Source organism: Mesoplodon densirostris, chromosome 5 (assembly GCF_025265405.1).
Source record: "Mesoplodon densirostris isolate mMesDen1 chromosome 5, mMesDen1 primary haplotype, whole genome shotgun sequence".
Lineage (NCBI taxonomy): Eukaryota > Metazoa > Chordata > Mammalia > Artiodactyla > Ziphiidae > Mesoplodon > Mesoplodon densirostris.
The window spans coordinates 114,694,546-114,711,894 of NC_082665.1; the positions used below are offsets into that span (position 1 = coordinate 114,694,546).

At 38.2% G+C, this 17,349-nt stretch overlaps 1 protein-coding gene across 1 annotated transcript in view; it reads right to left on the minus strand.

The window, feature by feature from the left end:
- Positions 1-418: 418 nt before the first annotated feature.
- ATP13A4 (ATPase 13A4) overlaps positions 419-17,349 on the minus strand; it is a 148,312-nt gene continuing 131,381 nt past the window's right edge. Inside the window, exons 25-30 of the mRNA XM_060100136.1 lie at positions 17,009-17,081; positions 9,765-9,936; positions 8,855-9,048; positions 7,557-7,645; positions 5,417-5,497; positions 419-631 (exon numbers count right to left, since the gene is read on the minus strand). Of these exons, the coding sequence (XP_059956119.1) occupies positions 419-631; positions 5,417-5,497; positions 7,557-7,645; positions 8,855-9,048; positions 9,765-9,936; positions 17,009-17,081 (822 nt within the window). The remainder of the gene's footprint in view (positions 632-5,416; positions 5,498-7,556; positions 7,646-8,854; positions 9,049-9,764; positions 9,937-17,008; positions 17,082-17,349) is intronic.

Consider the following 17,349-nt stretch of genomic DNA (forward strand, 5'->3'; position numbering starts at 1 on the left):
GTTTTTCCATCAATGAAATAAGAATTTAACAATGATCTTTAACATGTTTACAATTCTATGCTACTTTCCCTCAAGTCATTTAAAAAATATATTGTCTAAGAAGAAAGATTACATACTCTCCTTCTCCTTTAGCCTCCCAATCTCTTGGCCCATTGCCATCCCTGGACCATTCTTGAATCACTGAACACCTCTGATACTTTCAGAAGCCAAGAGAAAAACATTCTCCTAGGGCAGTGTTCTGCTCTTTAGAAAGTATTTTATCAAAAAGACTTTAATTTGTCACCATGATTGGGTAGGTTTTTGATTCCAAAAAATCTAGCTGATATTGTAAGAGTCTCACTGCTTAAAAACAAATCACTGAAACTGGTCCCTTTTGTCATCGTTACTATGTTATATAAACTTGGATATCACATTGCCTTCAAAGTTGTTCCTCGTTGCTCTCAAACACCGGGTTGCTATAAGACACTCCCCTGCCACACGCCGGCATGTCAGAGTAGGAGGTCTGGTTTATGGGGGGCCAAGTGGGGTCATTTGCCAAGGCCCTCTGCCATATCCGATACTGGCTTTTTGATTGATAGCCAAAACATCTTTTGATTATCATCCACAGGGCTCTATTTTCAATGATGGCCTCCTGAAAAATAAAAGAGTTACTGTTTACAATCAGAAGTTAAGTGTTTCCAGAATATAGCCTTCCATAGATCCTCATAAGGCACTACTGCATTGACTGCTTCAATCTAGCTTGACATAGAATTTGAGCCTCTGACAAATCCAAGGTGATTTCATGTGATAGGTCATGGCCTCTCAAACTTTTCCACTTAAGAAACTCTTCTGGAAGAAGAGAGAGAAACAGTCTCAAGAATCCAGAAACATAGCTTGAAGTAGTCTGCCTCAAGGATTTCATATGTAAGTTGAACGTAAAAGCATCCAAATTCTGCAGTTCACTCCATATCACATCCGTATGTGATTTAATATAAATGACACTTTAAATTATCTACTACCAAATGGTATTGACCTTATAGAAAGATATGCCATGCTTATGACCTGACTTGAGTGTACCATGGCACATCACTGAGTAGCCATGAACACAGGTAAAATTTGGGATGTGGGCCACAGTTTTTGAGCTGGACAGATCTGGATTTGAATCCCAGCTCTGACACCTACTATGGGCAAGTTAATTACCCTATCTGAGCCTCAGTGATTAGAAATAATAATTCCTTCCTCTTATATTTGTCATTAGGATTATATAACTCCCCTTACAATGCAGAGCATGGCATGGCATAGCTACTTCCCTTTACCATTCTCCTGAACTATTCATTTAACAAATGGCTGTGCATTGCAGCCTCATTCACATAAGCCTCCAAACTTCACCTACAAATATTTCATTGCAATGCGTTTTTTAAGATGACAAAAGATATGTCCTTTGAAAACATTTTGGACTGGCATTTTACTTCATGAGTTAGACTGAGCCTTGAATAGAGCCCAAGTTATAACTTATAATACATAGCACATGAAGGATTATGTTAAATTCATTTTTTTCATCATATGTGGTCACAAAGATTGACCATCTTATAAGTTATCATGAAAGAAACAAAGAGGAAAATATGAGGACCCAAGCTGTCCCATAGAATTAGAACTGGCTTTGGTGTCTGTCAGTGGTATCTTTGTGAAACTGAAAGAGTTAATTCTGTAGGATTCTACAAGGAACTTTGCTAGAGATAGTGGTTTCCTAAAATCCACCCATCTTTGACATCTGAGTCCACTGCCCATGGAAATCATAGAGAGCAGCTAGTCTGAATATTCCTCTAAAAACTGATCATCTGCCGACAGGCTGTTAAACACTCACACAGCCATCTTATCAGCATCTTGCAAACCTCAGGGATCACCTAGCCAAACCTGTTCCTTTACTTTCCCAAACGAAGGTTTTTTGTCCTCTTTAATTAACAAGAGAACAGTAGCTCTCCTTAGAGCTGAGATAAGGCAGGATCATAGGTATTCAATTAAAGGTTTTAAAATCTAACTTATGTCCAGGAAATCTTAGCAGGCTTCATACAAAACAAATGAACACACACACACACACACACACACACACACACACACACACAAGACATTAGTGCTCTACACAATATCTTGAGCTTTGTTACAATTCTACAAATGTGATGACCTGTATTACTTTGCTGCTCTGAAAAGGGAATCAAAGAAAGCACTGAGAAATAATCCGTCCTGTCACTGTACACTGTAAATTAGATGTAGAATGAGAAACTAAAGGAAAGCCTTGATGATATACCATTTCTTAAAGAAAAAAACAAAACTTCATCACATGAGCTCTTCTGACATTCAAATAATTCATATATATATATATATATACACACACACACACACACACACACACACATACATAGATACACACACACACACGCATTCACACAATGCATAAGTAGTAAAAGGGAGGGTGTTAAAGCTATCCACATTAGCTCCTCTGCCTGTTAGCAGGAGGTTAGATCATGAGACCCAGCAAATAAGGATAAGGTCTCACTGAAACTTGTTTCGTGAGTATCAAATTACTGTCTCCATCTGCTGGGGGTGGGCAGGCTTACTTCTTACATTTAAGAATTGAATAAACCTTTACCCAGCTCCTAATAGAATAAAGTCATTGTTACAGTTAGTAAGATGACTTCTTGCCATAGTTTAATGGCAAGCAAAAAAAGAAATTTATACACAGATAACTATAACGCTTGTCTTCTTTCTCCCTGTAGATTGTGAGCTCTACCCCTCTGCTATTATTACCCCTTTCACATCATGCCCTAGTACATGGCACAGGTTCAACAAATGCTTGTGGAAAGAGTGAATGAATAAATGATTGCTAGACACAAAGTAAGGAATGGTGAGTACCACAAGAGATAACATAATAATAAGAGCTTATATTTACTAAGCACTTACTATGAGTTTTTCACTGTTTACATTTCATGCTCACAGTAACCCTATGAGATAAGGTATCATTATTATCATCATTTTGCAGATGAGGAAACAGAGACACAGAGAAGTGTAGTGACCTGACCAAAGTCAGACAACAAGAAAGGGTGGAGCCAGGATTCAAACCCAGGTAGACGACTCTGCAGCTATATTCTTAGCTGCAAATATACTGAAGGAGAATGGCTTCCTGCTGGGGGATTATGGCAGACTTTGTTGCTTGATTACCCTACAGCCCATTCCTCCTGGTTCTTCCCTGCCCACCTTAAAAAAAATCATAACTAGTCTAAGCCAATTTGTCTAACTTTTTGGCATAGATCCACCTTCCCAGAGTCCTTTTCTACTAAAGCTGACTATGAGACAGAGTTCTAAGCAATGAGGCATAAGAGGAAGCCTTCTGGTGGGCTGCAGGAAATTTTTTGCTTCCTGATAAAAGGTTCATACTTGTGGGGAAAAAAAAGCTTGCTGGTACCTCTTCTTCCATTTTTTTCCTGCACTGAAAACAGACATAAAGCCTAGCTACATGGGAGCTAGCTGGGCCCCATAAGCAACAAGCACAAACATGAAGGCCAACATCTAAGGATGGTGAGACAAAAAGGTGGAAGGATGCAGAGCCCTAATGATGCCACAGAGACACTAAACTAGATCTGAAGCCACTGGCTTCCAATCTTCTTGTTAAGTGAGTCAATAAATATCTTTATTGTTTAAGCCACTGTTTGCTGAGCTTTTTTACTTGCCTAACTGATCCAGGAATCAGGAAAAAGTCATGAACAGGCTAATACTCTAGCTGTGCCACAGAGGATGGAATGTTATTTCGATATGCAGAAATGGGGAAAGATGTACTAGACAGAAGAAATAACATGATCATGGACAGGAATAAGATATATACATAAGATTATCCCTTAAAGGACAAGGACCATCTTTCTGCAACTCCATAAGAGGACTCTCATGGCAATGCTCTTTTACTAATTCGGTGGCTTTGGGGACCATATGGTTTAGCACAGGACTCCTCAGTGTGATTCCTGAGTCAGCTGCATCAGAATTACCTGGCAACTTATTAGAAACAAAAGCTTGTATCTACTTCAGACCTACCAAGTCAGACATGCTGGGGCAGGGCTGGACAATCTGTGTTTTAACAAGCCCTCCAGGGAATTCTGATGCCCACTCAAGTTTGAGATGTCCTAGTTTAGCAGAGAGATAGATGCTCCTTATCCTAATCCTATGTCCTGTTCTGCCACCTGCTCCTGCACAGCCTTTACCCTGCTTAGTAAGGAAGGCTCTGGAGCTCCTGCATACAAAATACTGCAGGGCTGTCAGGCCCCAGGTGCACCAGCCCACCACGAATCCCCGCTCACTGGAACCAGTCTGGGTTTGTAAGTGAACGCAGGAATGGGGACAGATGGAGTCTTAAAGCTCATCCTTCCTACAGAATGGATGCCTTTTCTGGGGCGCCCCCTCCAAGAGTGGGCTTTAAGAAATGGGGATTGTGTCTAACCGCATTGAAGGAGGAGAGAGTAAAGCGTGTAGCAAGGCAAAGGGGGAGCACAAGCTCGTTTTCCTGGGGAAATGGAGCATAAAGAATAAAAGCTGGGAAAAGCTCACTCTGAATCTCATTTTCCATCTGTAAAGTAAAAATGATAGAAGTTGTTCAGTGAAAGAAGCCAGACACGAAAGGCCACATACTGTATGATCCCCTTTATGTGAAATGTCCAGAGTAGGCAAATCCATAGAGACAGAAAGTAGTTTAGTGGTTGCCAGGGGGTGAAGGAGGAAGAAGGGGAAATGAGTGACTGCTAACGGGTGTGGGATTTCTTTCAGGGTGATGAGAATGTTCTAGAATTAGACAGTGTTGGAGGTTGAACAACTCAGTGAACATATTAAAAGCCACTGAATCATAGACTTTAAAAATGTAAATCTTTTTTTTTTTTTTTTTTTTTTTTTGCGGTACACGGTCCTCTCACTGTTGTGGCCTCTCCCACCGCGGAGCACAGGCTCCGGACTCACAGGCTCAGCGGCCACGGCTCACAGGCCCAGCTGCTCCGAGGCATGTGGGATCCTCCCAGACTGGGGCACGAACCCGTGTCCCCTGCATCAGCAGGCGGACTCTCAACCACTGCGCCACCAGGGAAGCCCTAAAAAGGTAAATCTTATAGTATGTGACTCATATATCAGTTCCTTTTGAAGAAATTTGAATGAATTGAGTTGGGTCTCTATTTGTGAATTTTAGAAATGGATAGGACCTTCTCCCATCCTCCCCAGCCCCACTTTACAGGTAGGCAAATGTATACCTTGTTTGGAATTCATCAGAGGGAAGCATCATTGCTCATGTTGCCAAGGAAGGGAGACCCTTGCACTGTTGAGCCTTGTCAGCTAAAGCTGTTCCTTTTTCACACTCCCAGAGAATGCCTCCACCACCCCAACTAGCAATCAGCAAACTGAGGCCACTTACCTCCATGACAAGGGATACAATGAAATTGGAGCCGAGCATAATGACAATGTAAACCCTCCACAGGACAGGAGTGCAGAGCAGCTGGTGGGAGATGAAAAAGCACAGTCAGTCTGAAGACTAATTATGCTGCAAAAACTTCATGCTGTTCACAGTGTACATGCAGGGCTTCTAACCACACTCATTCTTGTGAGACACTAGACACCTCTGATGGGCAACTTTGGCTTGACTTTCTTGGAATTGCACTGCAGTCTGAAACTCAACTGATCCAGCTCGCGTTCCTTCCCTCTGTCCTTCGCAGGGGTCAGACCCACATCATAGTGTGGCATCCTCCCCACCTCCACTGGCTTCCTAATCTTTTTTTTTTTTTTTCCTTCATAGGTAATTCTTCCAATAACTTTCTTACACATCTCACCTCACCTGGATATCCATCTCAGAAGACTTGGACAATGTAACAGTTTGTTACTATTTGTGTAAACATGGTATAATATACATATAAGAAATGTATATGTACACATGTATAATGCATATCTGAAAGTATGTAAAATAAGCTGGTGTTATCAGTTGTCTCCAGAGAGAGGAACTGGTAATTGGGGAACAAGGATGGGAAGGAGGTTTTCACCACATAACTTCTCTAAACTTTTGAATTTTAAACCATGGGAATGTTTTCTCTATTTAAAAAATATATATGAATTTTAAAAAAATGAGCAATAATTAGGTTGCAAAGCATCATGATTCCATTTAAAATAAAATAAACTTCATAAATCACACACACATTTGTAATATATGAATTTTCAAAGATGGAAGGCTATAGTTAATGATGTTATAATTTTCCTTACTTACATAGTTACATTTTTTAAAATGCACCCATTATTTTATGTAATAAGAAAAATAATTATTTTATGAGCACTAATCCTTTGCAGAATTTTTTGAAGTCATGCTGGCAATGACTCTGCACAGGTTCCCTCCAAAACAAATACATTCCTTATTTTGTTACAAGAGGTCTCAGCCCCTCTGAAACAGTCTTCACTAACTTAAGAGTGTAACTAAATCCAACATGTTTTAACCTTAACTTCGGCAGGATTAAGGAATTTTAACTCATTTAGAAGACTAGTGGGCAAAGACTATTTATCTCCATGAGTACCTAATCTAATTCATGAATACAATTATACTGTTAACCACAGTAATACAATTATAAAAACAAAAAACTGAATGTAGATATTAGTTTATATGCCAAATGTCACCATGGGCTTGTGAAGGTGTTGCTGGTTTGGAATGCACTATGTACTCCAAATGCTTGTCTACATTTAGGAACCTGATCTGCAATGACCAGTCAGTCAGTCATTGCCATTATGTGGCATTCACTATGCCAGGCACTGGTAATACAAGAATGAATAAGATAGGATCTTGGCCCTCATGAAACTTATCTTTGAGATGGAGAAGCAGACAGGCAATTTTACAAAGAACTAAAAGCTCAGTTCCTTTTATCACCTCTTCTGTATCCTATTTATTGGTCTAAAGGACTTTTATTAATGATTAACTTCTAATTCAAAAGAAGAATAGATTAGAGGAATCAAAATATACATTTTCCCTTGTTTGAATATGTAAAATTTCTGTCTCTTCTAGAGTTTCACAGTTGTCTCAAAATCACAAAACTGTAAGATAGTACTTGAGGTAAGATATGGATCTTTGAACGTAACTTTTGCAGACATTAAGTATGTAATACAGAAAAACACGTTTTTAAAAAGTTAAAGAAAAAATGTAAATACAGATTTGAGAATTAACCCCAAAAGTGTTATAGGCAAAACTGTTTTAAACAGCTTCAAAACAAAACCATTTAAGAGAAAATTCTCTCACATTTGAAAGAGAAAATGTATAAATAGAATTTCCAATCTTGCAGGGATCTTTTAAAGGAAAAATGTTCAATGCTTTTGAAATACTTGAAATCAAGGCTAGACAGAATTTTATTTCCCGACCAGCTTAAATAAAAACTATGAATAAATTCAGCATTCATTTTAACCCTACCATCTCAAAAGAATAAAAGGTGTCAAGAATCCATGTCAATTGCAATTGTGGCCTGCTTTTTGAAGTCGGAGTGTTATATAACTATAAAATATCATCATATCCCAGACATAAGACTTACATCCAGACGCCTATATAATTCTGGAATATCGGCAAATAGAATGAATAGACACACACTCAGCTGTATGACCAGCACAAGGACAAATATATCTGAGGAAATAAGAACACAAGCTATCATTTAGAGAAATCTGAGTCCAGAGTATCACATCCATTGATACACATATTCTAGATTAACACTGATTAGGTTTACTTGATTCCTACATACAAACTCAGCAAAATAGATGAAAAGTACTCATTTCTATGCAATGGGTCTCACCTCTACTATTTCTATGTATGTCCTTGAGGTAACTGGAAAATTTCACTTGCATGTTATATGTTTCAATTAATAAAAATGGGACATACATATAGGGTAATACTGACAAAATAACATTTTCAATAAATGCCTTGGAGATATCCAAGTATCTGAGTCTCTTTAATGCAAATCATCCACCTCACATGTATGTGTATAGCTGATTCACTTTGTTATAAAGCAGAAACTAACACACCGTTGTAAAGCAATTATACTCCAATAAAGATGTTAAAAAAAATCATCTGCCTCAAATCCTTTTCTGGGAAAAAGGAGGACTGTAAGTAAACAAATGTTTGAATTGCAATCACGCAGAGGTCAGCATTCGATTGCTTCCTCATCCCAAGAATAAGAGCAAAATAACTTTCTCCAAACAGATTTTTCTGAGGATATTGATTCTTCAACTTGTGCTTCGAAATTTTCCCAATTAGAGGCATAGTGATGCTATGCAAATACATGTCCCAAAAGCTAAACAGGTCACCTACTTCTCCTAACACTCACCCCCACCCTCAGCCCGGACTGTAAGGAGGTGAGAGGTACTTTGGCCAAGAATCTCAACAACTTTCTATAGTCAGGCTCCTCCAGGTTGGACCCGCTCCCAGAACTGCCAATCAAACAGTGTCATCCTGAGCATTGTATTCATGACAGGAGACACTTCCAATTGAGTGCTGTGACCCTTCTCCCCACATCCTCTGAGATGAATTCTGACAAGTACTGACAAGCAGAGAATTAAACGTGTCTTCCCAATTTGGAGTGAACCCATGAAAAGATACCTGGAGACAAATTTCTAGGGAAGGGAAGTGGTGGATTAAGAAACTCTAGTATTTAACACAGCTTTGAGGGAGGTAGCAAAGGACCAGGAAATAAGGCTGCATGTGTTTACAGAGCCCAGGAGTGGAAGTCAGAAGACCCTAGATGAGTGCCAACTCTGCAATTGCTCCTTGAGTGATCCAGGAGTATCTGTTCTCCTCTCTGATGACCTCTCACCTCTGATATGGTACAGTTCTACTCACAGTTTGTGTATGTGGGCTGCCTAAATGGTTTTCCTTTAGAGAAGACAAGAGCCACAATGATACAGTTGATTGTTCCCAAGAACCATATAGTAGTGTTCTCAAAACTTGTGAAGACACCATTACTTCCGATCGTATCTGGAGCAGTTGGAGAAATGGTTAACTTTGAGGTGGTTTCATTTTGCACTGTGCAGGTACTAAAAAGGAAACCAAAGAAGCTAATGAAGTGAGATGACAAGCCCTTACGAAGCATATGTATCTATGCAACTACATGTCCTCAATGATTCTATAATTGCCTACACTTTGTGAAAGAATATACTGAAAAGTAAGGAGAAAGAAACCAGCATGTATAGATCTATATTTTGGGTAGATGGATAGATGATTGATAGATAGATGATAGATAGATATCGATAGATAGATAGATAGATAACAGATCCAACAAGCTATTTATTCAATAAGTTGGGCACAAATAATGTAGTAAGATTATGTGAGAGAAAAAGATATGAATAAGCCATGACACTTCCCTCTATTTGCTTCAGATTTCTGAACATTTACAAGTAGTGTGACTATACAATTTATCATCCAACAGGCACAGATTTGAATGTGAAAGGAAAAAATATAATCATTTCTTTGGGATATCAGGCTTAAAATAGGGCTGCCTAGCCAAACTATAATGCATGGTCACCCTAGATATAAAAGATGGTCAGAGTTCACTATCATTCAAGATGAGCAAAGATAAGTGCTAATGAATGATGCCACCAAACTGCTACAAAGAAGAGATCACTGGAAAACTGCCAAGGGTCTTAAGGAAGCCAAAGCTTTAGTAGAATGAAGACCCATTTGCCTCCCAACATATGGGCCAGATGATGTTTGACAGAAATTAGAATGTGACAATCTAAGGCTGTGATCGTACCTGTGCATCCCCATGGAATACCAAGGCTGCCTCTGAACCAGAATGAAGCCCACAATGTGCATGGCCAGGCTGAGAAGAATGTTGAGAATCACAGATAGCAGCAGAGGCGGGGAGATCAGCCGTCCTGCAGGTCTGAAAGGCACCAGCTTGGGATAGGCACCATTCAAATTCACTACAAAATAAATTCAAGTTTTATATGTATATGAGAGCAGGAAAATTTTGTATTCTTCATCAGAAGAATGGTGTAACTTTTTGGGTCCATATATCTGAGGAAATTGACAAATTGAAATATTGATACATCACAAAGTAAGGGAATAAAACAATGAATGAATTCAAACTCAAGTCATATGAGGAATTCTTGAAAGAGAAGACATAGAACAACCACAAGATGCCCTTTTCCCCCTATTAAATAAGCAAAGACTATTAAATTATAGATGAGGAAGTGATGAAGTGAGCACTCTTATACACTGCTTGTGGAAACATATATTGACACAAAAATACCTTCTGCAGGGCAATTTGGCAATAAATATGAAGAGATTGAAAAATGTTCATAACCTTTGACATAGCTATCCCATTTCTGGAAGTTTATCCTAAGCTAAAAAATCAGAGATGTAGGAAGATGTTCATCACAGCATCATTTACAATAAATTATGGTACATCTCTATAATGAAACAACATACAGTCACTAAGAAGTAATGTTTTCAAATATTTAATAACAAAATGAGGAGTGACATAAACTAAATGGCAGATTAGCAACTCCAACATCCCATCCCTCCACAGAAATATTGAAAAACAAAAGGAAACTGTCAGAAGCAACTTTGTCAGAATTCTGAAAAACAGATGAAAGTTTACAGCAAACAAGCAAATGTTGACTCAAGAAAAAGACAACTTAAAAATGGGAAGAAAGCTTTGTGGCATTTTTACTTGCTCTTGCCCCCCTCCCTCCTTAGCTCAATGGCAATCTTGAACATGGTTTTCTGCATTCCCAGTGGGGGATCCTGGTCCCTGGTTACAAAAGGGGAAAAGCAGACTTTATCCACAAATTATTGTGTATGTCTGTTCTAACCTGTCTGGAAGCTACCTGGAGAACTGATGCAAGGTGTTCATCTCTGTTTTGCCTAATAAAAAACTTAGTCAGGGCAGAAAAGCAGCATACACTCCTTAAAAACACTGTAAGGCTAACAAGCTACCCATAGTCATGGGGAACAAAAGATTAGAGTTGAGACATAAAATAACCAACTGAAGCCTAGAAAGAAAAGTTAAGGAGCATTTATTTGGAAAATAATGGTATTCAAAAGTACCTGTGCATGTTGGGGAATATAGAAAGCCATGTGCCTGCCAAAGATGTATGCTCAGAAAAGACCAGAAAAGACCCTAAGCTTTCAGCCCTGTATAATCGCTAGACTCAGCACAAGCTTAGTTAAGTGTTGAAGTGCCCCAGCACAGAACTAGTCTGCAAACACTGGGAGAGGTATTTCTTTGTTCATGTTTTTAAACTCATGGAATTCAACTCATGGATATCTCTGTCAAAACACTAGCTGAACAAAAGCTAACGCAATAGAGATTTTAGTAACCACACCACACATGACAACTGATCTAATCTTTGTAAAAATAGTTTAGAAAAGTCACTAAGTAAATGGACTACTACAGTCTTCTAAAAGCAGCAAAACAAAAAACATCAAGCCCTGGGGAGGGGAAAGAATCTGATTTCCAGAGTTACAACATTATAATATTTAATGGAATAAAATAAATTGACAGAAATTATTTCTGAGGAAGCCCAGATGTTGGACTTACTGGGCAAAGACTTTAATACAACTGTTTTTAACATGCTCAAAGAACTGAAGGAAATCAGAGAAATAATGTGAACAAAAGGAGAGTATTAAAGAGATAGAAATTTTGAAATGAAGCCCAAAGACATTCTTTTTAAAGAATCGTCTTTTATAATTTCTATCTCTTTATTGACGTGCTCATTTTGCCCCATAAAGGTAATTATTTGGGCAAATATGAAATCCTATACTATTGTATTTGTGTTTTTTAACTCAGCTTTTTATTCCTACATGATTTAAAAGACAAATGCATAAAAAACAATTATATACATATGTTACTGGGCACACAATGGATAAAGATGTAATTTGACAACAAGAGCATAAAAGGAGGAGACAGACCTGTAAAGTAGCAGAGTTTTTATATGCTACTAAAGTTAAGGTACCTATTCAAACTAGATTGTTACACATTTAACATATTACATGTAATCCTCATAATTATATATTATGTAATAAAAAACCTACAGTTAACATCACACTCAAGGGTGAAAGATTGAATGCTTTCCCCCCTAAAATCAGGAACAAAACAAGGATGCCTACTTTCACCACTGTTATTCAGCATTGCATTGGAAGTTCTATCTAGAGCAATTAGAGAAGAAAAAGAAATAAAAGTCATTCAAGTTGGAGGAAAGAAGTAAAACTATCTCTATTCACAAGTGACAGGATACCAAATATTGGAAATTCCAAAGAATCCTCAAGAAAACTGCTAGAGTTCATAAATGAATTCAGCTATGTTGCAGGATACAAGATCAACACATAAAAATCAGTTGAGTTTCAACACATCAACATTAAAATGTGGTATATATATAATGGAATATTATTCAGCCATAAAAAAGAATGAAGTTCTGACACACGCTACAACATAGATGAATCATGAAAGTATTATGCTAATAAGATATGCCAGAAACAAAGGGACAAACATTGTATGGTTCAACTTATTTGAAACATCTTGAACTGGCAAATTCATAGAGACAAAAAATAGTTTAGTGGTTATCAGAGGCTAGGTGGAGGGGCAATAGGAGTTATTGCTTAATGGGTAAAGTGTTTCTGTTTGGGGTGATGAAAAAAATTAGAATAGATAGTGGTGATGGTTGCACAATGTTGTGAATGTAATTAATGCTCCTGAATTGTACACTTTAAAATGGTGAAAATGGCAAATATTATGTTATGTATAATTTCCCACAATAAAAAAGAATGAAAATATTTACACATAAAAAAGTGGTCATAAAGTTAAACTAAAAAAACCAGGAGGCACAACTATTATATAGAAAACATAATTCAAATTTCTTTATCTATACGTGTGTGTGTGTGTGTGTGTGTGTGTGTGTGTAATTGGAAGGGAATACATCAAAATGATTTAATTTGTTAGCTCTGGATAGCAGGATATAGGAGGATATAGGTGTTTTTTTTCTTTGTTATCTCTTGCAATGTTTTCCATTTTCTTTTCACAATCAATTATATCAAAAAATAGAGAAAAATCTGGAGAAGCTTGTTATGGGAAAGAGAATAATCACAGAAGAAATGAGAGCTGTTTTCAAGTGTCTGAAGAACTATTCTGGAAAGAAAAATCAGACTATTCTCTGCCACCCCAAATGGCAGAACTGAAGACTGAGATGGGTGAAAGTTACACAGAGGTAGATCTGGCTTGATGTAAAGGATTACTCTGTTAACAGTAAGGACTGTCCAAGGATGTTCTTACAGTAGATTTAACAAATATTTAATGAGCTCCTTTGATATGTCCAGCACTGTTAGAAGTATTGGGAATACATCAGTGATCAGGATAGACAAGGTGCTGTTCTCATGATGTACACACACTGAGTGAGGGAGGGCAGGCAAAAACAAATAAAAACATAGGTAAATATCATAATTTCGGATTGTGAAAAGCAGTGTGAAAACAATAAAGCAGAACGTGTGGTGATAGAGAATAACTGGCTTGTTCACTATTTAAAGTGACCTTTCTGAAGTGGTGACATTTTTCTGACTAAAAAGAAAAAGCAAGAACCATAGGAAGATCTACAGGGAGAGTATTTTAGGCAAAGAAAATAGCAAAATCAAAGGTGCTGAGGTGCCCACAAGCTTGGTAATGCTCACAAGACAGAAAGACCAGGATGCCGGGAACAAGTGAGTGGGTAGCAATATGGTTAGAGGTGAAGCTGCAGAAGTAGGCCAGATCATGTAAGACTTTGGATTTAGTGGAAATGGGAAGGATGACAATAAAATTTACATTTAAAAAACAACAGTCTTACTACAGTGTGAAAGGTAAATTGGGGTGAGGAGAAGTCAGCATGAGCAGAAGCAAGATCAGTTGTGAAGGTATCGCAGTAATCCACAGGGGAGGTGACATGGTTTTGTGACAGTGGCTACAATAGGGATGGAGAGAAGCTATGTAGGATGTGTTTCAGAGGTAGAGCCAATAGGAATTGTATATATATATATAGATATTTTATGTAAAGGTGAAGAAAAGAGGGAAATGAAGGATGACTCCGGGTCTTCGATGTGAACAACTTGGTAGATTGTGGTACTACTTCAATAGAAAACAAGCTCCATGAAGAAAGGAATTTCTATGGTTTTTTCCACTGATGTATATCAAGTGCTTATTACAGTAAGTAGTACAAACCAGACACTCAGTAAATATTTAATAATTTTGTTGAATATCAGATCTGATAGAATAAAGCAATCTGTTTGGGCACATTAAGTCTGCGTCCTGTTAAATATCCAAGATTAGATGCTTAGCAGCTGCATTTCCAGAATTTAGGATAGACATCAAGCCTAGAGACATAAATTTGGGATTCATCAGCATACAGATGACATTAAAGCCATAGAATTGGTTGAAATCACTTAGGGAGATTGTGTAGACTGAAAAGATAAGAGAACCTAAGAACAAGCAAGCCTTGGAACATTCTAAAAGAGCACAGGTAAAGGAGCAGAGACCAGCAAAAGACATGAGGAAGCTGTATTCATTAAGGCAATAGATAATTCAGGAGTGTGTGGCATCACAAAAGCCAAGAGAAGAAACCTTTTGAAGGATAAGAGTGCTGTTGAGAGATCCAAGTACAATGAGGAAAGAGAAGTGATCAGTACTGTTGACCACAAGGAAGTCATTGGTGGATTTGACAAGAGCAGTGTTGGGGAAGAGACAGCCGAAGTGTGGGTAGTACTTACTCTCCTTGAGTATATTCTCTGAAAGTAAAGCTTTTGAGCAAGCTTTTTAAACCGTAAGTTGGCGTGATAGCTGTTAAGATTATGACGACAAGGTATAAGATGAAATAGTGGAAACAGTGTGAAAGCAAGACCAGGAGGAATGTGGAAGAGGCAGTCTAAGATTGGTACTTTTTTTTTGTATCGAAGTATAGCTAATTTACAATGTTGTGCTAGTACAACAAAGTGATTCAGTTATATATATATATATATATACACACACACACACACATATATATTCTTTTTCAGATTCTTTTCCGTTACAGATTATTACAAGATATTGAGTATAGTTCCCTATTTTATACAGTAGGTCCTTGTTGTTTTCCTACTTTATATACAGTAGTGTGTATATGCTGGTATTTTTGAATGTATCAGTAACATGGACCCTCCCAGCCAGTGGTGTCTGGAGCTGGCTCATACGAGCTCACAAGAGCCAACTGCCACTACGTTTGTAAGCTAATTATTAAATATGGCCATTATTAGAAGAATACTATATAAAGTTGCAATTAAATAAATATTATCTTAAAAACAAAGATAATGAATACTCAGAACTGATAACGTCCTAATGATTTTACTACAGTTTAGCATTATCTCTGTTCTTAAAGTTAATAATGGAGATTGAACTTAAATGTGTGTCACGTCTGTAGCCATTACATCATGAACAATTGTTTTTTGTTTTTTGTTTTTTTTTTTGCGGTATGCGGGCCTCTCACTGTTGTGGCCTCCCCCGTTGCGGAGCACAGGCTCCGGATGCGCAGGCTCCGGACGCGCAGGCTCAGCGGCCATGGCTCACGGGCCCAGCCGCTCCGCGGCATATGGGATCCTCCCAGACCGGGGCACGAACCCGTATCCCCTGCATCGGCAGGCGGACTCTCAACCACTTGCGCCACCAGGGAGGCCCCTGAACAATTGTTTTTTAACTGAGGAAATATTCTTCCAGATTTCAAGAACTATTATCCAAATTAGCAAAAAACTTGCTCATATGACTGATGAATGATTAAAGTTTCAGCATAAGCCTGTGTTGTTTTGCTCATTCGGGTAAAGAAAAACATCAATGAACATTCATTCACATCAGAACTATTTCAGTCATCAATCACAACAATATATTGACTATGTATACAAGACTTTGGTGGAACTCAGTTAAAGCATTCTGTGAGAATCCATTGGCTAAATGGAAATTGCAAGAAAGAGTAATGTATACTTTATTGTTATTTGATAATTGCTCACTACACATTTTTCTTTTTAGTAAAGCTTATAATAAGCTTCTTTGCATATGCATAACAATTTTTTGGAGAGCTGGCTGTTACATATGTGCCAGGAAACCACTGCCTTCCACCAAACAACTGCACAGGCCCAGGATCCAAATTCATGCCCGTGAACATTAGAATCAGGCTGATTGAAATGAAATGACAATAGGATTAGAGATGGCAAGTGTACAAAGTGGGTCTACTCAACTGTTTGGGAAGTTTGAGAATAAGGAGGACAGTAGCTAATGGTAGATTGGGGTCATAGAAGAGGTTTTAAAGAAAGAAGATACAAAAATATATTTATCTGCTGATTGGAATGGTCCAGTGGACCAGAGAAAAGTTGGTGATAGAGAAAAAGATCATTCCAGGAACAAAATCCTTGAGGAGGTAGGAGCAGGTAGGATTTAAAGTACAAGTGGAGCTGGTGGCATTCATATATAAGAGAGAAAAGCAGAGAATATGGTAAAGATGATGGATAGTGGTCAGGCTGGGGAAAAATCCCATAGTGGGGAGACAATTCATATATTAGTTAGGAGGTGATGGGTGAGAGTGGCAGAACGGCAAGATTACATTTAATCTCTGTTCTAAATCCTGAGAAGTTAGGATTGGAAATGGGAAACATAAAAGCCATTTAACTTCTATAAATTGGGCACATTTGGACCATAACTATACCTAAAAGCACACTGAAGTCAGTGTTCCTGATTTTCAAGGTGCTTTTTTTCATTTTAAAGGTTTAGTGACCATTTATAGAAGCTCTATACAACGAGCCAACTTTTCCTTTGCTAACACTTTCAACACTTAAAAATGAAGATTCTATTTCCTCTTTCTCTCGCTACATACCATACCCCTTTGGGAATAAGTCATTCATCACTGCGGCTATAGCTGCTACCCCTCAATGGTGGACTAACCCTGCAGGGGCAGAGGGAAACAAGTGGAGGGGAGTATCTCTGAGAAGAAAATTTAAAAGACATCTTACTTGTTACACCAATAAGAGTTGTAATGGCCAGATCCTGGAACAGAAACTGGTAATTTGAAAGGCTGTTTGTCTCCTGAAAATAAAAAGGAAAGTGGCTCAAAAAAGTTATAACCTTCTGGATGAACTGTGACATCAATTGCACTCATTTTCTCACTGCAATATAGAATTTTCAAGTAAATTACCAAGGAGATGGTATGGCCAGGGTCCTGGTCATGTCAGCAGGGGTACCAAAGACAAGCCTGCAAACTCCTTTCTAGCCAGGAGGGCCCCTGCAGTGTGGTTTCTGGGCTGCTCCTTTGAGCATCAGTGTCGCCCCTGTTGAGGGGAACATCTCACTCTGA